This window comes from Brassica napus, chromosome C9 (genome assembly GCF_020379485.1).
Source record: "Brassica napus cultivar Da-Ae chromosome C9, Da-Ae, whole genome shotgun sequence".
Classification (NCBI taxonomy): Eukaryota; Viridiplantae; Streptophyta; class Magnoliopsida; order Brassicales; family Brassicaceae; genus Brassica; species Brassica napus.
Genome location: NC_063452.1, coordinates 892,206 through 914,618, shown reverse-complemented (window position 1 = coordinate 914,618; position 22,413 = coordinate 892,206). Strand labels below are relative to the sequence as shown.

Here is a 22,413-nt window from a genome sequence, read left to right as displayed (position 1 = left end):
AGTGAAAAATTCAAACTAGAAATACAACAGTAAAAATGGCAACTTGAAAGTAAAACCATCACCAATGTATTTTGATATATTTTATTCTAGAATATAAAATCTCTATAATATAGATGAGTTTTCTCTAATATATTCTTATATAATAGTAACTAGGTGTTTGTCCACGACTTCGCGGATGATAATATTATACAAAAATACATGTTATGTTTATAATATTATAATTGTTGAATAAAATTAAAAATATTAAAATTAAAGCATTTAATAGTTTGATAGTCAAAAATTTCATTATCTATTTTTAGAAGATATTAAACAGTATTTAAATTTAAAATTCACAGATAATTGATTGTAAAACTGATTTTTATTTTAGCACTAAAAAAATACATAAAAATCTAAATATTAACTATTGAAATTGTAAGATTTCACCTATGAGCGTATATGTAACAAAAATCACTTAAATAAATTATATTTTAATATATAAATAAATATTGTGTTATAATTTTATATGATTTAAATGACTTATTTTTAAACATAATAAGCATAAGTCACTTAAATTACTTCTATTTTAATAGACAAGATAATAAGTGTGAAATAATTCTATATGATTTATAAATCATTATAAATATACATTTATACAATTATAATTGGATCTAGAAGCATTTATCATTTTGCATCTAAACAAGATGTGCTCAAGATTTATATAAATGGATTTGATAAAAGTCTCATAAATGATTTAGAAACTCCAATAAAATGATTTTGTAGGCCAGAATTAAAAAGTGTTTTTAAATAATTTCAAAATCTTTATAAATGATTTCTAAATCTCGTGTGGGTTTTAAAAAACATAAAATTTCTAATAATGCCTTATATACAAATCTAAATCTTTATATAAGAATATACAACCACTATATTTATTTCTATAAAAATATTTTTATAAATATTTTTAAATATTTATAAGTAAATAATTTATAAAAAAAAAATTGATGAAACATTATATATTCTTTCTATAATTATGCAATTAGTTACCATAAATTATTATTTGTAATATTACTTGTGTTTTTTGGTAACTTGTATTAATTGGTTATAGAGTTTCCTTTTGTTTTTAGATTTGATTAAAATAAATATTTAATAAAAGTCATCAACCAATTAAATTATAACAATTTCTTAAAACTTCAACTATGAGCGACATGTCAGCAGAAGTCTCAATTAATAGTCTCAATTAATATATAAGGGCGATTTCCATAATATAGAACAAAAAAAATCTATTTTTTCTCTTAAATAGGAAAAAAAAAATTATATTATAAAAAAAGAGAGAGCAATCAGTTGGAGTGAAATTGATTCTAAATACATTCTAAAGGCAAAAATAGCAATGAGTTGAAAATGTTATAAATGACTATAGATCTAGTAAACATCTTAAAGAAAATAACAACTAAAGATTTTGGTATATGATAACATGCTTTGGACGGCCTAGTCGTGCAGACTGGTTTTAGTTCTATCTCTTGTCCAGATGTTACGTGTAAGAAGACGGTTGGTTTGCATAGTAGCTGGTCAACCTCACTTAGGTCAGCAGGGACGATTTCTAATTCTTTAAGTTACTGTTTAATACTCCTAATCTAATCTGGTTTTAATCAATGAATTTATTGCTAATCTGGAAGCTCCCACCAATGTATTCCTCTATAGACATATACCACTAATTTCCTAGCTTTAAAAACAACTTAAACCAGATAGATATATTGTATAAGAACTTATGAATATAGCTCAAATCAAAGTAGTGCATAGAGTTTTATCATAAACAAGCATTAATTTAAAAAGAGAAAAAAGCATTTATTTATATTTTCTTAGTCAGCAAGAACTTATAAAAAAATGCCATCATAGTTACATATAGATAATGCCATCGTTATCCTACACACATCTCCATATTTTCAGAACAAATGGCACATTCTTGAGTCTATATATTTGTATATTATAAACTATTATTATTACGTTATTCAAAAGGCTCATTAAATATTATTGATCGGATGTATATAAGGTTTCTCCATGTTGTTATCTTGTATAATCAAAACACTTAACCAACAGAAAAATCAAAATCTGAAGCTAAAAACAGATACACGATCATATTACTGAAAATATACGTATAAATACATTTATTATTCATATATACACAAAACACATTTAATCCGTAACGTTATTATGGCGTTTGATGAAGATATGAAAATGTCGTCTTTCCTTAGAGAAGAAGAGCACCACTCGCTATCGAGGCTCTCCGTTTGTTATAACCACGACGGTGATGAAGCCGACGTAGAGCCGTCCGACTCCGACGAAAAACTTGTCGGCGGAGGAGAGAAAGCCATGGAGCAGCAGCTAGAGTTTTCAGATTCCGACAAAGGGTCAACGGGTTGTCAGTCACTTCCGGCGACGCCACCAAGATGGAGAAGGCGGCGAGGTTCGACGCTGAGCTCGCCGGTGTCCGGAGATAAAGCTTACGCGAGCGAGAACGAAGCGGGAAAGAAAAAACAAGAGAGTAACAACAATCCTAGGAGGAGGAGGAAGTTGCGACCGGAGTATCCGCCGTGGGTGGACAGTATGCGGAGGAGCTATGCTGAAGAACAGAGCGGTTACGGTGGAGGAGTGGTGGTGGTGACGAAGCCTAAAGGAGGAGGAAGGCCATTGTGTATGGATTTAGGGGAAGTCGAAGCTTGTAAGGATTTAGGATTTGAGCTCGAACCGGGTCGGGTCTCTTATTCCGGGTCAACGATGGGTACTAGTAGTGGCGGCAATTCTCCCGTCTCCCCCAACCACCGTATCTCTAGTCCCGGTTAGTCCAACAATCCACTTTCAAATAAAAATACTTATCTTCAAATCTTTTACTCCCTCTTTATTTTACTACTAGCATTACTGCCTGTGCTGCGCACAGGTTAATTTACTTTTTAAAAAATTATTTGATCATCGTCATAATTTACGATCAGAATAACTTATTATCCCCCGTATATCATTTGAGAAACATTACAACTTCTTTTTGTAGCCACGTGTTATCACTAGAATGATTCTTAGAATCATTAGAGAAATATGTTGGTCCATCTAATTATATAATAAGCTTTTTATTAAACTAACAATAAATTCATCATTAATGTACTTTATTATTTCCTTAAATAAAATTTACGGAATTTCCTAATGTGGCTAAAGTATATATGGCAATTAATGATTTTGAATAATAAAGATTTGATAAAAAATAGTGTATCTTCTATCATATTTGTTTAATTTTAAGTTATTAAATAAATTAAATAACCACAATAACCATATAATAAAAATATAGATTTTTATGTATATGTTATATTTTGAATTTTTACAAACGGGTATAAATTACTAAAACTGTTAAAAGTCTTACATTCAAATTTTATGATCCATGGTTTAAAATTTTTGTTATGACAAAATACAAACGATTACAAAAATTATATAAGTAAAAAGTCTAATTTAATTAATTAATAAGATTAATATATATATCGTTTTAAATTAAACTATAAACCTTATAAAATACAATATTTTAGTTTCAAAATTTGCTTTGAACAATTTTTTTGAACGATCATTGACAACTTATTTTTTTTAATTATAAATTACTAAAACTATTAATCCCACAATGAAAATTTTGTTATCACTAATTTAAATTTTTTACTATAAAAGATACAAATGATCAAAAAACTATATGAGTATAAATCAGTATTTAATAGACATTAATATTAAAAATATACTAAAATATATTATCTATGTTAGTATCATTTAAATTTAATAACATATCCTATCAAATAAAAAAAAATTTGGATTAATACAATTGATTTATATGTTTGCACCAATTTAATTATATTTTTAACAGTTACTGACTTTTAATTATTTAATATATATTTATTATTTTATAATATGTAAAAATATTTAATACATAAAATAATTTTTATATATAATGTCGGTCTTAACCTAGTTTGAACTATTATATAAACAGTAGCACATAATAATAGAGGTTCCTACATTGAAACAAAGCAGTTGAAGGGGTAAAACAGATATCACTATAAAATGGATATATGTTTGTAAAACTTTTTAAAATAACAAAATATAAAATATAATTAAAATGATTTATTTGATCCCTTTATTTTGTTTGATGATTTTATAATAACATATACTTAATATAATTTACTGTAAATTTAAATAAAATGAATCTAATAGATTTGCTAATTTATTTTTTTACAGTTTAAAATAACTGTTACATTTATATTTTATGTTAATTAATTTACCTAACATCTTTTTGTAAGAGCACTCATTTCAAAGTAACCCACATTACTTATTTTCATAGTTTGTTAAATTTATAAGATTTTTGTTTAAAAATTATTAAATTTTTTACACCGTTAGTTTGATTTTTATTAAATTATAATGAATTGTCTAGCAATAATTAATTAAGTAAAGTAAACTTACCTTTGGATTTGAAAATGCAAGCTCTGTGATATATCCAAAAATAGTTTTAGGGTTGAATCAACTGCTGTAGTGAATGCTGAAAAATAATTAATTCAACAAATTAAATATTAATCAACAAATTAAAGAAAAGTACTAAATATAATAGTGAAAAACATGCAAAACCTTCTTTGCGAGGCCAAACAATGATGATTATCCCTTTAGTCCCATTCTAGGAGAATATTTTTGATTTTGCTTCTTCCCATCTCTTCAAACCCAGTGCATTGTGCATGTGCCTGCAAATCAATTGATATAGGAAGTTTCTAACTTATATACATGCAGTGATCTAAAACTTAATCTCTCCAAAAATACCATACCATTGCCAATCTCTTATCTTCTCGTAATTTTATATCTTGTCGATTGAGTCAGCGATGATAAATAAAGTTTTAAATTGGTATAGAGGGAAAGAACAAAGACGTTTGAATTGGTACATGGAAAAAAAAAAAGACAGAAGAAACATGTCGATGTTTTGATCTGAGAGAGATAAAAATATGTTTCTTTTGACAGAGAAGATTGAAAGAGGAAAAAAACAAAGAATAAATTAGTAAATCAAAATTGTATAGGAAAAAAAACCATTTGATCACCATTGTCAAACTGTTTTGAACGTGTATGCAATATACTGAGAAAATTTAGGATTATGTCCTGAAAAATTAGGAATAGAGGATAAACTATTTTTAGTCAGTTTCTTTGTTTTGTTTTTATAATATTTTGTATTTTCCATATGTCAAATTTTAATTTGTGTGACTTGTGCTTTACTATATAAGGGATTTAACATTTTAAAATTAAACACACAAACTTTAAAATATTTTTTTCTAAAAAAAAACATAACTAATTTATCTATGTAAATATATTTCAGTTAATAATAAAATAACATGTAAAAATGCAAATGATCATAAAACACTAAATAATAATAAATATGGCGAAAATTAATTTTTGAAAATTTCACATTTCAGAAATTGATTAGTTTGGTTTTTTGTCCAGGGGATGATCCAAACAAAGTGAAAGCTAGGCTGAAGGCATGGGCGCACGCTGTGGCTTTTGTGTCTACCACTCATCGTCAACGTCCTTCCTAATTCTTTTTGATCGTTAACACAATCTTATATCGATTTTTTCACATAAAAAAAAAGAAACACAAAGTTGCATGCATTTTCGAGTTGCGTTTTGAAACTTTTTGTTTGCGTTTTTGTTTTTTTCTGTCACTTTACGGATTGATTTTTCTCTTTGTGCCGACGATGGAATTTGTTGATTGATATGGCCATAAGCCAAAAGTATAGAAAAAGATACAAGTACAACTACTAAACTTTGTTGATTGATTTTTCCAGCATATTGTAATATTACAACATTAGTGAAAATATTACCAATTTATTCTAAAAATTAAACTCAATTGTGTACTAAAACAAGAATCACTTCTACTCCCAAACTGGAGGGAGAAAAATAATGGCTAATATAGTTTGTGTACACCGAGTGTTTTACGAAGAAACTGAACTTGAAGCCACCACTGAATCTTGTGGCTCATCATCGAACTGATACTTCTCATAAACTTGTAGCAAGAGATCACGGCAACGAACGGTGGCTCCAAGCTTGATACAAGCCAAGAAAGCCCCTGATAGTTTACGGTGAAGACTATAAGCTTCATCAGGCGGTGGTGTGAGTCTATGTTTCAACATGGTTGCTCCTAAATTCGATACGCTCGAAGTAATGTTGTTGGTTCTGAAAGCATAGCCACCAGGTTCTGCAAAAGGTAGACCAACAATGAAACCAGCTTGGACGTGGGCGTCTAACATCACGTCTGGTTCATCTCCGGTTAAGAACCCGAGTCTCCTCGACATCTCAATCACTCCTTTACTGTCTTTATTAGCACAAGCCATCACCTGCAAAAACAAGGGTCGACATATAATAAATCCCTAGACAGTAAGCCTGTGTGTTAACAAATTATTGATTTTTTTATATATTTTATATACATTAAATATTTTAGATTTTGTATTTAATTATAAAATTATTTTGTTGAAATATAAAAATTATGTATACAAAAAAAAAACTAGACAAAGTTGTGGTTTTATGCTAATATTATTATTACTTAATTTAACAGATTTAGACCAATTTAGCAAATTTAAAACGGTTTTAACCGATTAGAATTGGTTTAATAGGATTAAAAAAAAAATTGCTTTCACCAGAGACGGATTTCTAAAACGTTGATATAAACGGTTCTCAAAAGATTCAATGGTAAAGATCAAGTTTGTTACCATTCGTAGATAGTCATCGACGAACTTCTTGGGGTAATCACGAGCCGCTCCAAAATCTATAAGATTGATTGTTTTCGTGGGTTGGTCGTATAAGAAGTTGCCCCAGTTTGGATCTGTCTGCATGAAGCGGAAGACAAAGAGCTCCTTCAATGTTAGTTCAAGCATCTTCCTCCCGACATGGTCTCGTGTTTCTTGATCTAACGAGGCTACTTTATCAATGGGGACTCCTGCAAGAGAATAAAGCATGGATAATTAGTTCACCGACACAGATATGTAAAATCAGAGTAAGGTGAGTTTGAAGTTTACCAGAGATAAGTTCTGTGGTTAGGATTTTTTTGCTTGAAAGCTCATCGACTACACGAGGAACGTAGAACCCTGGAGTATCTGAAAGAAATTTACGAAAGTGCTTTTGACTAACTGCTTCAATCTCGTAGTCACATTCTCGTGCCAACTCTTCTTTGGCAACCTGCATAAGAGAGCTTGGTCATGAATCTGAAAAAAAACAACTTAAAGATTGTTCTGTTCTGTTCTTATACAACCGTTCTCACCTTTACAGCTCTGTCGAGAAAGAGTCCCTTTGGGATTAGATTTGTGTAGTTTAATAAGCGTCTGACGTTTTCGATATCACTTTCAATGCTGTTGGCAACGCCAGGGTACTGAATCTTCATTGCTACTTCTAATCCTTCTTTAGTAACAGCTCGGTGCACCTAAACCCCATCATTACATAAATAGAAGAACAAAACCATTCTACACATTCACAAGGAAAAAGCATCATACACGCACCTGACCAATACTCGCTGCTGCTAGCGGTTCGTAATCAAAGCTACCCAACTTGGATTGCCAGTTAGGACCTAACTCAGCGTCCAGAACTGGATTAAGTTGGCTCCTTGGCATCACATCTGCACCTTGACGCACAAGTTCCAGAGCATTCAAGATCTGAGAAAAGAGACCTACTTCACGTCAAACAAGATCTAAAGCTGATCAAAAGTTTAGTGGGAAGAGGAAGTTTTCTGCTGTTTACCGGAGCAGGAACAAGTGACTCGTCCTGTATACTCAACATTTGGCCTACTTTAAGTGCAGCTCCACGCATTTCACACAACCCAAGAGCCAATCTTTCTGCATTTTCCTCAGAGAGAATAGACGAGAGCGCAGGCTTATTCCCTTGTGTGGGTGGTGTTCCATTCACAAGCCTGTAGGTCGATTCCTTAACAGCTCCCCAAGCAAGACCAGCTCCAAGATTGAAAAACCTTCAAAAGTTCACATATGTGTTAATGACATCATCTGTTAAGTCCAGAGTTAAAGACCAACTGATCTAATCCTTTATATATCAGTTCATTAATTTTTCAACTAGCAATGCGATGTTGGACGACTTTCATTCATTAACACTCCCTCACACGCTCAAGCTTGGTAATTGTAGGCATAATAACCACAGAATGGCTTTGATACCATGTTAAATTCGAGGTTACGAGATTGGTCATAAACTTTTATATATTAGTAGTTCACTAATTCTCCAGTGTAATGACTTTTGTTCATTGATATCATCACCATCGTAGGACTTTTATGCAAATCTAAGCAAGTAAATGATTTGCTATAGCTTCATCTATTAAGCTTGGGGTTATTATGGACTCCGAACTTAAAACTAATTGACAGTAAGTAGACTGATCCCTAACCTTTTAATATTAGTTCACTACTTTTCCAACTATCAATGTGAGACGACTTTCATTCATTAACACGCTTGGGGTGAACCAACAACAACTGGCTTTGATATCATGTGTTCATCCTATGTCATGAGCTTCCAACTTAAAACTAATCGCGAGTAATTGAATTAGTCTTAGCCTTTTATATATTGGTTCATTAATCCTCTAACTACCACTATCATTCATTAACATCATCATCATCATCATCAAGACTATAATGTAAATCTAAGCAAAGTAAAAGTGTTTTTACCCATAAGCTCTAGCCATAGGAGTTGATGGAACCTTCCGTTCTCTAGGCCTCCTTCTCTTCACCGTAGCTACCTCAGCTCTAACTCCAACATTCTCTCCCTCTCTATCTACAACCCTAGCTTCATCGACAGATTCACTTCTCACGATCTTCGAATCAACAATAGTAGGTTTTGCAACAACCTCAGGCTCCACAGGGACGGTTACATCGCCTTTCCTCGATCCGTCGTCGTCCTTGTCGTCGAAGAATACTACAGACGGTTCCTTCGATCGACGGCTCGAGAGGCCGCGAAGCTTCCCGGAGGTGAGTCCGACCAAGTCGGTGGCGGCGACCAGAGCCTTCTTCCCCAAGGCTTCGAGATCTCCGTTCCTCGCCCTCTGCAGCTCAGGAGACTGGTGGTAGATCTCCTTCGCCACGAGCGATACGCCGTCGACGAGCCTGCTCAATTGCTTCCACGAACTCATCGCGATTCAGTGGCGGCGCGTGGGAAGTTGTGTGGTTTCGTTGACTTTGACTTTTCTCAGCATTTGGTTTGAATCATTTGGAATGGAGATTTGATTTTTTTGTAGAGAAAGTTTGTGTTCGTGCGTTGGAACACGAAGGTCGGAGAGACGGAGAAGCGAGAAGGTTTACGTGGGGAGACGACAACCAAGAACGAAACTCTCGTCTATGAAGTTTCGGCCCAGTAAACTTTTTATTTATCTTTTACTATATAAGGCCCATTGGGTTATAGTTATACTAGAGTTCTACGATAGACCTTTTTCGGCTAAATACGATAGACTCCTTTACCTATTTTGTAGATTATTTTTTAAAAGAAATATTTTTTTTTGGTTTTAGTTCTTGTATTTTGACCCCAGAAAATAATTACAGTACTAATTGACTCACCCACACTCTTGTGTGGGCATGAATATTTACGAGCAAAAACTAAAGTATAATAATCTGGACAATATTTTTATTAGTTTTAGTTTTTACCTTTTGTGTATTTTTATGTTATTTTAATTACATTTTTAATTTCTGAGTTATTTAGTTGGAGTGTTTTAGTTTAGCCAGGATAAATATTTCTAAAATTTTGATATGTTTAAATTTGGCACAGTTAATTAATTTTAGTTATTGTTGTTAGTTATGGTCATAATATCATATTTTTATTATTATAGTTTAATATATTAATTTCAATAAACTTGTTAAAATCTTATTTGACAATTCATAAAGTAGCAAAATATAATAACTGAGAAAAAGTTTCTGTTTAAGTCCATTATGGATGAAAGTTGCATAACATAAAATGACAATAAAAACAAAATTACTGAGTGAAAATTATCATCTTCTTCTTTTTTTTAATCTAAGTTGTTAGTCTAAACACTCAAATGTTTCTTTAGTTAAAAAAATCAAAAATCAATTTAACCTTCTTAATATTTTGGAAAACATTTATATAAACAACATTTTTTATTGTCTTTTGTGGCTTGTTTTCTTCATCAGTAACAAAGATTTTCAGACCAACCTTTGATTTCATTTTGTAAATTGCTATAGATAGTTATCCGTGGGAAAAAATAAGTTTTGGTAGAAACAAAATATTTACCTAATGATTGATTTTGACTCTTGTGATCTTGTCATATTGAAAAACAATAGAAGTGAAAATTGCATACATCGCATCCTAAATGAAAATCCTCGTAAAGTGTTAAAATGCATTCAAAAATTGGAAATAAGAAAAAAGTTAATTTTAACAAATCTTCTATTTAATGTATCTTTTATTAAGAAAATACCTAAAATAAGAAAATTGTTTAACTGTTCTCATAAAACATATGTAAATTAAAAAGGTAAGCACATGTTTTATTAAAGTACATTAATAATTATGTAAATAAGCAACTGATCTTGGGTTTCAAATATATAAGTTTATTGGGTTTCAAATTTACTTTATGATAACAATTTGGTTATAAGAAATTACTTTTCTGATAATAATGTGATTACAAAAAAGTTGTTAATGAAAAAGAAAAAATACTAATAATAGCAATTGTAAAATTTAACTCAGTTCATTAAAGGTATCAGTGTAATAAACCACCGTAAAAATTAACGTGAGCATGACACACAGGAAACTGACTTCTCAAATAATATTATAGAGATCCGGTTCAAAGGTTGAGATTTAATATGTTTCGGTTTAGTCGAACCGTTTTTTTTTAATTGTTTCAAAAAAGGTTTCCGCGTTTCTGTTAGACATAAAAGTTTTAAGGAAAATATATTTTCTATGTGTCTGTGCTCTAAAGAAAAGGCGAGCAATGATGTTGTGCACAAGGTTGATGATACGAGGAACAAGAATCTGAGGTTCAGAGACCTTTGGAGGCGGAGAAGACAATGTTTTTGGCTGAAATCGAAGAAGCTGCTCCAACATGGTTCCATGTTTTGTGTGGATAACACTATCTTCGTTTCATTTTAAATATCTTTGTAAACTTTAAAATATGTTTCATTATAATTGTGTTTTATATTTTCGATGTAAATGTTTAATAGTTTTTAAAAAAATTTATCCTTATCTTTCAGTTTATTAATTAACAAAACAAATAAAACAGTGTATTAGGTAGGAGTATAATAGAAATTTTAATGATTTTATGTGTGAGAATCTTAAACTACATGTAAAACGAAACAGGGGGAATATTTTTCTGCAATATGTAATGTTAGGCGCACAAAACGTTCGAATATTCAAAGTCACCTCCCACAGGAGAGTACAGAATCAACCATCGAAGATCCACCAGTAAACATGCTTATCTCGCAAAGTCCGTGGTGTCCCAACATCATCTCACTCCCACGCAAGTCCAAAGGCGACAAATCTGGTAACATTGCATCTCCACTTAGGTAATGTAACACTTGTCTCATAGTTGGTCTAGCCTCAGGGTTGAAGTGAGAGCACCAAAACCCCAGCTTCAAAACCATTTCGACCTCTCTTTGATCAAACTCTGTCCCTAGATTCGGATCCTTAGCACCCAAAATGTTTCCCTCACTCCAAAACCCAAAAACCCAATCCAGGAGCAAGGCCCTCTCACCACTCTCGTAATCAATCTCGATAGGACGTCGACCGCACGCAACTTCTAGTAGGAGCACTCCAAACGCAAAAACATCGGTAGCGGTCGTGGCCTTTCCTGTCATCATGAGGTCGGGGGCTAGGTATCCCCATGTTCCAGCGACGCAAGTGGTTTGAAGATCTGTACCATGACCGCACAACCGAGCTAAACCGAAATCTCCGAGTCTCCCATTGTACTCTGCATCTAATATGACGTTGCTGGCTTTGATGTCGCGGTGAATCACCACTTGTTCCCAGTCGTCGTGGAGGAAGAATAAGGCAGAGGCCACGCCTTTAATGATTGTAATTCTCTGTTTCCAGTTGAGGGTAACCTCTGGATTATTATTATACAAATATTTATCTAAGCTTCCATTGGGCATGTAGTCGTACACCAGAAGAAGCTCTTTTCTTGTGCGACAATAACCCAAAAGAGGGACTAAGTTCCGATGGCTCATCCGACCAATAGTCACGATCTCAGACACAAACTCTTTCAACCCTTGTTGGGATTGGTCCGACACTCTTTTCACGGCGATCTCTTTCTTTGTCTTGGGCATAACACCTTTGTAAACGCTCCCAAACCCGCCAGATCCGAGAAGGTTCTTCTCCTTGAATCCTTTGGTGGCATAGTACAAGTCTTTGAACTTCAACCGGGTTTTCTTGAACTCTGTTTCCCAATCTTCTAGCTTCTCTGCGAACTTTTTCCTCCTCATTAAGATGAACCGCACAAGGAAGATGAAAGAAAAGATAATGACGAGTGTAATTATCAACACTACAATAAACAACACAACAAACACTGTGGTTCTACTTGTACCGTCGTACTGCCACTCTGGAAATTTCGGAAGTCTTTGTAAGTCTAGCGGGTGAGCTTCCCCCTTCATCTGAAAACTCCACCCAAGGACAACATGTTCCGACCAAAGGGAACCAGTTGAAGACGAGAAACCTACGAACATATCTTGCAAAAGAACCGGGGATAGATCCCTGACAGACGAGACAAGTGGTTTTATAGGTTTATCGTGGTTGAAAGGAGCCATTGTTACATCTATTTGATGGGTAAAACCATCGTAGTCAACCCAAACCTGCATCCGCTCTTCACTGTTCAAAGTAAGGTTTTCAAACTGACCTGTCTCGTTCCAGTACCCCGCCGGTGAACTTTTCACTGGATACAACCCGTTGATATTGATTCCGATAGTGTTATCGTTAATATCAGTGTGCTCTGTATTGTGAATCGTGTTTAATTCAACAGCGAATATATCATTTGTTTCATTACGTGTGATATTGGGATTGAAGAGCCCGAGGTGTTCGGAGCTGGAATTGGCGACCGGAAGGACGAAGTTAGGAGCCAGGACAAAGGCGATGCCGTGGCCGCTAAGTGTTTCTAACTGAGCCTCTATGGCGAAAACAAACGTTGTGGAGAAGGACGAGACGGTGCCGTTTGGAGAGTCTTTGAACCGAATTGGTTGGTTATAGAAGGCGTGACCGGTTTCTTGCCTTGTTGAATCGGTTAGCTTTAGTAGACCGGTGGGTGTGACGCTGGCGATCCCTTGGAGGGTTATGTTAGCAGTCAATGGAGGATAGAAGCCATTGTAAGTGAAGTTATCGAGAGATTGGGAAGAGGATTTTTGGAGTTGAGAGAGTAGACAGACGATGGTGAGGAGCTTCACGAACATGGCTCTCTATTTTTTCTCTATGAACTTTTTTTTGGTATGTGTTTGAGTTTCCGAGAAATTAAGTCAATTTATGGTGTGGAGACAATGCAGAAAAGTGGTATTTTTTTTCCAAGGAAACTTCGTAGCTTAACCTAAGGAAAGACTTCGGTGGTTGACCTTGCTCGGTGGTTTTCTTTTACAAAACAGCATCTAATAATTCATGAGAAGTGAGAACACTTGAAATAGCATGCGAAATTAAAACCCACTTTAGAACATGATTAACAATGGTTCTTACTCGGTTTCTTACGGATGATAGGTAAAAAAAAAGTTGGAGAGAGAAAAAGTAAAAATATCTGATCTACACGTTATTAGAAATCCATCGGAACCTTATCATCTATATGTCACTTTTGTGGTGGTTAAATTTTTTTTTTTTTAAATTTTGATTTAGTTAAGTAATTAAGCTTGATTTAAAAAATTGGTATTTTGTTGTTTCAAGAACTCATGTGGGGTTTTGCCGATAATGCTACTCTTTACCTGTTGTAAAACGTGCACAAAGAAAAATTCAAAAATAACAGCACCGAATCATCGACAAAATCATTTATGCGGAGTCCACTATTACTATTCATACACGATCTTTTTTTTTTTTTTGGTTTCTATATAAACAATCGATTTCTCGATTTCATCATTTGTAGTATACATCTCCTTTCCTTTTTTATATAAACTCCTTCGCAGTTATCTATATACTAATGAGGATGAACATATTTACAAAATATTGTATTGAAAAATAATCTTTATACAAGTTGATCTCTTGCACTATGTGCAAATTAATATATCTATATGCCTAACAATTTTTATTATAAAAAATAATAATTAAATTAGATACAAATTTCAATTATTATAAATTATAAAAGTTAAATATTGATATTGATAATCAATGTATGAAATTATGTTTTTCTGTTTCATAGTTTTATTTATGTGATATAGATTTTGGATCAAAATCTTTTTTATATTAATAATTAAATTAGAGAATTTGTATTTGAAATTAAACACATATTATATTTGGAATGAAAAGAAATCATGTGTCACTGAAAGGATTATAAAAAATCACAAATATATAAAAAAATTAACAAAATAACGATAGTCTAGGAGTGTTAAATCTGTTTAAACCGAACCATTTAAACTTGAACCAAACCGAAATAGAAAAAAATAGTCTGGATTTGGTACTATATGAATATAGTTCAGTATATTAAGCGATTAAACAGAATAAACCAAAGAACCCGATTAATTCAAATATATTAGTATACTTATATATAGATTTTATAATAATCTATATTTGATAAATATTTCCAATAAAAATCAGAAAAACTGGCTATAATATTAATTACTAAAATTTTAAACTAAATATAAGATAGATTAATGATGATATTACCGGTAGATATTGTTAACAATAATTAAATGCCCCAAAATATCATGATAATTGTATATTAAAATATAATAGTATATATATTAGTAGAATAAGTTAATATTTATTGATTATTTTAAATATCATGATGAACATATGGATATCAAAATAAAAAATTAAATAATAATATTGATTAAACTAATGATTTATCCTAAAATCATGTAAAAATACCAAGTAAACAAATTAACTAAAATTATGGAGAAAATGACAAGTAAACAAATTATTTTCTAGGGTCAAAATACAAGAACTATTACATCTATATATTTTGAAAGATCAAAGAAAAATGTGTTTTACCATACTATAGTATGCACTCTGTTTTTAACAGAGCTATTGATGTGTTTTCTTTTGTTTTAACATAAATTAGTTTTCATTTTAACAAATAAAATATATTTTTTTGTGTCAGATTTTTTTTTTGAAATAGACCGTATAATTGACTAGTAGACTAAATCCCTAACGGTAGAAACTCAACAGTTATTTAATGTGCTAGCTAAAGTTTTGTTGAACTAATTAGCCGACTGCAATGCATCTCCACTTAGGCCTGAGACTTTTATCCGAGATCCGGATCGAATTTGGATCCGATCCGAAAATCCAGATATCCGAATAGATCGAATGCGGATCCGGATAGTAAAATGTTGGATACGTCAAAGCCGGATCCGGATCCGGATATCTTAATTTTTAAGTCCGGATATCCGGATCCGTAAGTTTTATTAATAAATATTTCAAAATAGTAATATCGATATATAAAAATTAATTTTATTTAATATATTTTCATTTTATTTAATATATTTTCATTTTTATAATAGTATATATAAATTTTATGTAAATTTTGTAATATTATACATAGAAATAATTAAGGACATTATATATATTCTTATTTTGAAATTATTGTCAATATTATATATATATATATTAATATTATTTTTATTTATTTTAAGGATCCAAATCCGGATCCGGATATCCACCGGATATTACAATTTTTAGAAGGATATCCGACACCCGGATATCCGAGAACCCCGGATCCGGATAAAAATAGTAAAATTATGGATCTGATAGATAAGGATCCGGATCCAGATACCTTAAAATTGTCCGGATATCCGACATTATATATATTCTTATTTTGAAATTATTGTCAATATTTTTATATATATATATTAATATTATTTTTATTTATTTTAAGGATCCAAATCCGGATCCGGATATCCACCGGATATTACAAATTTTAGAAGGATATCCGACACCCGGATATCCGAGAACCCCGAATCCGGATAAAAATAGTAAAATTATGGATCCGATAGATAAGGATCCGGATCCAGATACCTTAAAATTGTCCGGATATCCGATCCGTCTCAGACCTGACTCCACTCATGAAGTAACATGACAAAGTAACTATATTACACTTTACCCCCCATCAAGATCCTGAGATCCATATTAAAAAAAATTGTTATACATTTGTTAAAAAATTTAAGCACTTAACTTGTGATGCTATACTTAATGATAAGATTCAATATCTCATGTATATTAAAAGAGAATCATTACGACATATTTTTGTAGCTACATATCATCACCACAATCATTCTTAGAATCCTTAGAAAAATATGTTGGTCCATATAAATATATAATAAGCTTTTTATTAAACTAACCATAAATTAATCATAAATATTTTTCATTGTTTCCTTAAATAAAAATCACGGAATTACCTAATGTGGCTAAAGTATATGTGACAATTAATAATTTTTAATAATAAAGATTTGATAAAAATTAGTCTATTCTCTATCATTTTTTAAAATTTTAACTTATTAAAATAAATTAAAAAACCACATTAACTATATAATAAAAATTTAGTAAAAATGTTTGTCTGGATTAATAAAATTTATTTAAGTATTTGTACCAATTTAATTATATACGTAATTAGTTACTAAATTTTTAATTATTCAATATATATTTATTATTTCATAATATGTAAAAAATATATAATACTTAAAAATAATTTATATATGATAATTTATATCTTAACCTAGTATCACACTTAAAATTCAAAACAAAGATACATAATATTGGTATATAAATATATCATGTTGATATACTTAATATTGTTAATAATATGTTTTAAAAAACTTATAAATGAGAAATTTTTACAGATGAAAGTGTATAAATATGTACAGCATAACATGATCATCAATATATAACATGAAATAATATAAAACGATCATATATTTATAATTAAATAAATACGATAATCTGATTATACTTTTTATCTTATAGTTTAATATTTTAATAATATATTCTCTGATAAATATATAAATTACATATAAAATATAGTAAAAGATATAAATATAAAAATATGTATGATCGTCAACGCTTTCATATAATATATTTTTATAGACTTATAGTTGATCAAATACTAGGTTATACTCCACCTTATGTAGATAAAATTTTATGTTCTATATATATATAATTAATATATTTAAACTAACTATATAGGTACTTAATGTAGAATTGTAAAAATTAAAATGTTTAACTCTAAATTTGCTGTTGACAAAAAAAAAAACTCTAAATTTGCTCTATTAAAAAGGTGTGTTTTGTATATAAACTTAATATAGGCTCAATTTGAACATAAGAAAAATAAGAGGCCCAGATAGAAAAAAGTCTAAAGTTCATTAGCCAGCTCCGCTTCCAGACTTCCAGTCTCCATAGAAACAATGCAGATCGTCTCAGACTTCTCCTCCGCCTTTCCCCACCCAGGCGCCGCCGCATTAGCCACCACCACCACCTCCACCTCCAGTATCTCAATTTCACATTCTCCGGCGGTAAAATTTCACTCTACGAACGTATCTCCCTCCTCTAAACTACTATTAGCTTCCTCTTCTTCTTCTCGTAGATGTTTCACCTGTCGATTTGACAACAATTCTCCGCGGTTTGATTCGAACGACGACGATTATTATAACGAGGATGAGAATGAAACCAATGAAGATGATTGTTTAATCGAATGCTTGGCAGATGGGAAGACGGAGGATGGGGTTGTTCTCATCTCGGTGGAGAAGCTCGAGAAGAGTTCGCGGCGAATCCGCTCGAAGGTTGGGATGGAAGCGAGCCTCGATGCCGTGTGGAGCGTGTTGACTGATTACGAGAAGCTGTCGGAGTTCATACCGGGCCTTGTCGTCAGCGAGTTGGTTGAGAAGGAAGGCAACCGTGTTCGTCTTTTCCAGGTTTCTTGCTCTTTATTACGTAACAGTACTTCACATTTCTGTTGATTTTATCCAACTTGGGTGATAGATAGAGAGCTTCAGTTCACAACCGTGTCCTTGTATAAGCAGCCGGGTTCGGTTTGATTCGGTTTTGGTTAGTTTGGTTTGAATTGCGGATTTGAACCGAAGGAATATTCAGTTCGTTATTAGGGTAGTTCGGTTATGAAATTGTGCGGGAATTAATTAAAGTTTTCGGTTTCAGTTAGATTTCTATAAGAATTTAGTTAAAATTTTGGATAGTTTTGGTTAAATTCGGTTAATTTAGTTATTTATATTAAAAAATTGGATAATTTTGGTTAAATTCGGCTAATTTAGTTATTTCTATTCAAAAAAATTGGACAATTTTGGTTAAATTCGGTTAGTTTAGTGATTGCTATTAAAAAAATGTGGTTAGTTCGGTTCACAAATTTAGTTAGGATATGGTATCATATGGTTAGGATTTTCTTTTGATTGGAAAACCGAACTAACCGACTGAACTGGTTTATCTGCCAACTTGAACCGAACTCATAACCCAACTTGAACCGAGTTTTTTTGTGCTTAGCCATAGTGGTAGCCTGATCGAGTTTTGTTTTAAGTTTCTTTTATGAGCATCAAGTGGTATTTGTATAAACCAGTCTCATTCTCAGGTTTGTGTTTCTTTGAACAGATGGGACAGCAAAGCATAGCATTGGGTCTTAAGTTTAATGCCAAAGCTGTTCTAGATTGTTTCGAGAAGGAGCTTGAGATTCTACCACATGGGAGGAGACGTGAAATCGACTTTAAGATGGTCGAAGGAGATTTTCAGTTGTTTGAAGGCAAATGGTCCATCGAACAAGTAATAATCCCATGTTCAAACACATTCATATACCTTTCCACAAAGCTGGTTTTGATGTTTTGTTTTTGTTACACAGTTAGACAAAGGGGAGGCTTCGGATTTACAGTTTAAAGATTTTCCGACAACGCTTGCATACACAGTGGATGTAAAACCAAAGATGTGGTTACCTGTACGGCTAGTTGAAGGAAGATTGTGTAATGAGATTAAAACAAACCTTTTGAGTGTTAGAGATGCAGCTCAGAAAGTCATTGAAGGTGTAATACATGATCTTTGAGTTTTTTTTTTCTTAAGAAGATCATGTTGAAGTAGTGTTTACACTCCCCTGCCGGTTAGATAGATACAGTAAGCTTTTTTACATACACATTACACACGGTACAATACCTGAAATAAGAATCAAACCGGACCAAACCGAGTTACATAGTAGAATAGAGAGCATCACTTTAGTTCCTTTGTAATTACATCTGCACGCCTATCATATGATCAATATCTTCAACCTAACCACTCTAAGACATGACCAAGAACAAACTTTAACTCAACTACTTAAGTCAAATTCATTTGAATCTTTTCTTGTAGACGTCAACCTTACTATATAACTATAAGAATTCAAGATAATCATCAACAGCTAAGTGCAAGTGTAAACAAAGTTAAAGAAAGAAGCAAAGAAACCATATTATATTTTTTGCTTGTGTTGAATTATTTAATGTCAATAACATTTTCACGGCCAACAAGATCTGGTTACCGGAAACAACAACAACAAACAAACAACACAGTAACACAGTATATCTTACAGACACAAACTTTTCCATCTCTGATCTTAAACCGACGCAACAGAAATCTCATCTGAACCGGTAATAACCTTGAACACATTCTTGCTTGAAGGCAAACCACCCACTGGTTCATCCTCAATTCCACATTCATTTGTCCCTCTCCTAATCATGAAATAACCATCCTGCAAATATAATTTCATACATGTTAACAACCTCCACATTATAAATTAACTTTTATGACGTCAAAAAAAAAAATTAACTTTTATTTTGTTCAAACCCACATTATAAATCAACTTAAAATTTAATTACAAAATAGAGTAACACTTACATCACCCCAGCTTCTGTTCCACTGATTTGCCAACAACTACAAAAAATTCAAAAATAATAATAAGCAAAACGTTATAAAAATCTTGATTTAACTTCAATTTTTTTTAACAAAATGTTATAAAATTTACCCAATAATCTTCTCCATCATCAGTAGTTCCCCAACCAATAAGTTTAACAGCATGACCACCAATGTTATAACCTGTTATGTGCTTGTACACTCCAGATTTGTAATGAGCAAAGTCCTAATAAAAAAAAAAAACCCATTAATGATCCAAATCTTTCTTACAGCTTCATCCACAATCGTTGATGTTTCTTTATTACCTCATAAACTGTGAAAGAGACTTCAACAGGTCCATTCTTGTAAATCTCAGCCATGATGTCTTGTGGATTAGACTTGACAATGTATGTACTAACACTGTAATGCTTTGACTCGCCCCATAACTGGTTTCCGCTAACGCATTTCCTCATGCATTTCGGTGTATCATATGCAGGTTCACAACCAGGGTGAGAGCATCCGGTTTGATCAAAGTACGGATCACACTAATCACCAAAAAAAATTTGAATCAGAACCAATTGAAGATTAAAGATTTTTAGTGAGAGACTAGTTTTTACCTCTTCAGTGACAACACCACTGTAAGAAAAGTATCGCCAAGCAGCAACAGGGTAGCCACCGTCACAACCGTCACCACAACGGAATCCACAACATGCTAAGAGATCATTTACTGATAAAGTAATGTTCTGAAAATTGAAGAAACATGATTAGTTATTCATTGAATTTTAAGTTGTTTTTTTTTTTCTAATTTGTTGATTAGTGTTTTTTACCATTCCGAATTGGATACAGAATCTATCAGATAGTGATTCAACAGCACCAAAGGCCCAGCAAGAACCACAATGTCCCTATAACCACAAAATGTTATTAATAACGGTTCTTAGAACGTTACAAGAACCATGAAAGACTGAAGCTTTACCTGATCTGTTAAGAGAAGAGTTAACAAAAACACACACACACAGACAAAATCAATAGTTAGTAACCAAAATGAAGAGTCTGAGACACAAACTGTTGAAAAAGAAATCTAAAAAAGACCGAACCTAAGATGTTGCCAATGCTGGTGCATTGAGGCCAAGCGGTTCTAGCATCGAATGATTTAGGTAGCTTTAGAGACTGATCATGGCTTACAACAGGAACACCTAAGAGTAACTTCTTAGGTGTTGGTTTAACACCAAGGAGACGCTTAAACTCTGCAACCTGCAATAATAATTACAAATGGTTAATCATATCATTACAAGAAGAAACCTTTGTTGCTTATAAAGATTGATTTAAAGATTTCTTACAGTTGCGTTAGAGAAACGATCATTTAAAGCAGCTTTCCATCCAGCGTTTGGATGTTCGTTGACTTTCTTCACTATCTCTTCCTGTTGATAAGTCAAAATCAAGATTAGGGATCAATCAGATTAAAAATTAAAAAGTTTCATTAATCAGAAGAAAAATTAGTAATTATTAATAAAAATTAAAAGAGAATTCAGACAAAACCTGAAGTATCTTCGAGTTCAGTTTCTGTTTGGTGAGATTGTCTGCTGCAACTCCCTGATTCAGACAATAAAAATCCACAAAGTTTGGATCTTTCTTGATTGCACACAACACAAGGAGCAATAAATTAAACAAGATTCATCTAAAGCTAACCTGCAAGGAGGAGACAAGAGCTAAGAGCAAGACAACAGAGACCAAACAGAGTTTGGTTGTAGGATCAGCAGCCATGGTTTTGGAATCTCTTCTCCTTTTAATTTTCAAGTTGATGAATCTCAGAGAACTCTAAGAGATCTTGTAATGGACGCAACCTCACTAATGGGAGAATCTTTCTTCTTTATAATTGAGATAGAGAGAGAGAGAGAGTGGTGGCTTATCTACTGAAGAAATGACGAGATTTTTATTGGGAAAGTGAACTAAGATCTTAGCCGTTGATTGGTTCTCATCAACCGGAAAACTAGGCGTTTTCAAGGTATACATGATGGACACGTTGCGTCATTAAGAGTTCTCGTCGTATTGGATGTTGGACTCTTCGTCACGGAATCGCCATAACCAGTTAACCACTAGTGGTAGATTAATATTGGTTCCATTTTTGTTGATTTTTATTGCGGAAAATTCTGGTTATTTTGTAATTTTACGGAGCAAGTAAATATAAATATAATACAACTAGTATTGAAAATAATAATTTGTATTCATCATTTTTGACAAAGATAAAAAGTTCATCATTTTAAAGTGATGCAAATTTTAGACAACAAAAATAAAAATTTCTATGCATATTTTTCGTAATTTGTATTCATCATTTTAATACAATATAAAATATTATCAAAATTAAATTTCACATATATAAAAACATATTATATTGCAAACTACTTTTATAAATTTGAGTGAATAGTTAAAGCTTTAACGGAT

General features: G+C 32.1%; 6 protein-coding genes and 1 long non-coding RNA gene across 7 annotated transcripts; 3 read left to right on the top strand and 4 right to left on the bottom strand.

The window, feature by feature from the left end:
* The first annotated feature begins 1,172 nt into the window (after window positions 1-1,172).
* LOC111210549 lies at window positions 1,173-1,585 on the top strand. The gene is given in 2 exon segments (XM_048769867.1): window positions 1,173-1,193; window positions 1,430-1,585. Coding segments are annotated over 2 exon segments (177 nt in total).
* A 444-nt stretch (window positions 1,586-2,029) lies between these two features.
* On the top strand, window positions 2,030-5,862 carry BNACNNG01400D. The gene is made up of 2 exons (XM_013867324.3): window positions 2,030-2,809; window positions 5,470-5,862. Exons 1-2 carry the CDS (start codon window positions 2,185-2,187, stop codon window positions 5,559-5,561), a joined length of 717 nt encoding a protein of 238 aa, XP_013722778.1. The 5' UTR covers window positions 2,030-2,184; the 3' UTR covers window positions 5,562-5,862.
* LOC111210552 lies at window positions 3,870-5,121 on the bottom strand. Its single transcript, XR_002661887.2, has 3 exons — window positions 4,806-5,121; window positions 4,615-4,724; window positions 3,870-4,528 (listed from the first exon to the last, which is right to left on the bottom strand). It is a non-coding gene; the product is annotated as an uncharacterized LOC111210552 (long non-coding RNA).
* On the bottom strand, window positions 5,770-9,341 carry LOC106426667 (protein ABC transporter 1, mitochondrial). The gene is made up of 7 exons (XM_013867388.3): window positions 8,679-9,341; window positions 7,753-7,978; window positions 7,515-7,667; window positions 7,280-7,438; window positions 7,038-7,197; window positions 6,732-6,958; window positions 5,770-6,359 (listed from the first exon to the last, which is right to left on the bottom strand). The coding sequence occupies exons 1-7, from the start codon at window positions 9,137-9,139 to the stop codon at window positions 5,958-5,960; spliced, it is 1,788 nt and encodes a 595-aa protein (XP_013722842.1). The 5' UTR covers window positions 9,140-9,341; the 3' UTR covers window positions 5,770-5,957.
* Window positions 9,342-11,234: 1,893 nt separating this feature from the next.
* Window positions 11,235-13,539, bottom strand: LOC106426589 (L-type lectin-domain containing receptor kinase IV.4-like). The gene has a single exon (XM_013867306.3). It carries the CDS (start codon window positions 13,383-13,385, stop codon window positions 11,367-11,369), a length of 2,019 nt encoding a protein of 672 aa, XP_013722760.2. The 5' UTR covers window positions 13,386-13,539; the 3' UTR covers window positions 11,235-11,366.
* Window positions 13,540-17,317: 3,778 nt separating this feature from the next.
* On the top strand, window positions 17,318-19,725 carry BNACNNG01430D. Its single transcript, XM_013867338.3, has 3 exons — window positions 17,318-18,032; window positions 18,718-18,885; window positions 18,962-19,725. The coding sequence occupies exons 1-3, from the start codon at window positions 17,526-17,528 to the stop codon at window positions 19,157-19,159; spliced, it is 873 nt and encodes a 290-aa protein (XP_013722792.1). The 5' UTR covers window positions 17,318-17,525; the 3' UTR covers window positions 19,160-19,725.
* On the bottom strand, window positions 19,539-21,917 carry LOC106426660 (cathepsin B-like protease 3). Its single transcript, XM_013867379.2, has 11 exons — window positions 21,661-21,917; window positions 21,511-21,564; window positions 21,312-21,392; window positions 21,069-21,225; window positions 20,948-20,952; window positions 20,802-20,876; window positions 20,592-20,717; window positions 20,301-20,519; window positions 20,108-20,221; window positions 19,981-20,016; window positions 19,539-19,834 (listed from the first exon to the last, which is right to left on the bottom strand). The coding sequence occupies exons 1-11, from the start codon at window positions 21,733-21,735 to the stop codon at window positions 19,700-19,702; spliced, it is 1,077 nt and encodes a 358-aa protein (XP_013722833.1). The 5' UTR covers window positions 21,736-21,917; the 3' UTR covers window positions 19,539-19,699.
* Window positions 21,918-22,413: the final 496 nt, after the last annotated feature.

What these genes read in the sequence shown, in the direction of transcription:
- BNACNNG01400D (XM_013867324.3), top strand. Translation starts at nt 2,185, where the DNA reads ATGGCGTTTGATGAAGATATGAAAATGTCGTCTTTCCTTAGAGAAGAA. An exon ending in CCACCGTATCTCTAGTCCCG is followed by an intron (nt 2,810 to 5,469) that starts GTTAGTCCAACA and finishes TTTTTTGTCCAG; the next exon opens with GGGATGATCCAAACAAAGTG.
- LOC106426660 (XM_013867379.2), bottom strand. Translation starts at nt 21,735, where the DNA reads ATGGCTGCTGATCCTACAACCAAACTCTGTTTGGTCTCTGTTGTCTTG. An exon ending in TGAACTCGAAGATACTTCAG is followed by an intron (nt 21,393 to 21,510) that starts GTTTTGTCTGAA and finishes ACTTATCAACAG; the next exon opens with GAAGAGATAGTGAAGAAAGT. An exon ending in ATGATGGAGAAGATTATTGG is followed by an intron (nt 20,017 to 20,107) that starts GTAAATTTTATA and finishes AATTTTTTGTAG; the next exon opens with TTGTTGGCAAATCAGTGGAA.
- BNACNNG01430D (XM_013867338.3), top strand. Translation starts at nt 17,526, where the DNA reads ATGCAGATCGTCTCAGACTTCTCCTCCGCCTTTCCCCACCCAGGCGCC. An exon ending in ACCGTGTTCGTCTTTTCCAG is followed by an intron (nt 18,033 to 18,717) that starts GTTTCTTGCTCT and finishes TTCTTTGAACAG; the next exon opens with ATGGGACAGCAAAGCATAGC. An exon ending in GCAAATGGTCCATCGAACAA is followed by an intron (nt 18,886 to 18,961) that starts GTAATAATCCCA and finishes TTTGTTACACAG; the next exon opens with TTAGACAAAGGGGAGGCTTC.
- LOC106426667 (XM_013867388.3), bottom strand. Translation starts at nt 9,139, where the DNA reads ATGAGTTCGTGGAAGCAATTGAGCAGGCTCGTCGACGGCGTATCGCTC. An exon ending in CCTATGGCTAGAGCTTATGG is followed by an intron (nt 7,979 to 8,678) that starts GTAAAAACACTT and finishes GAACTTTTGAAG; the next exon opens with GTTTTTCAATCTTGGAGCTG. An exon ending in TCGATGACTATCTACGAATG is followed by an intron (nt 6,360 to 6,731) that starts GTAACAAACTTG and finishes TTGTTTTTGCAG; the next exon opens with GTGATGGCTTGTGCTAATAA.
- LOC106426589 (XM_013867306.3), bottom strand. Translation starts at nt 13,385, where the DNA reads ATGTTCGTGAAGCTCCTCACCATCGTCTGTCTACTCTCTCAACTCCAA.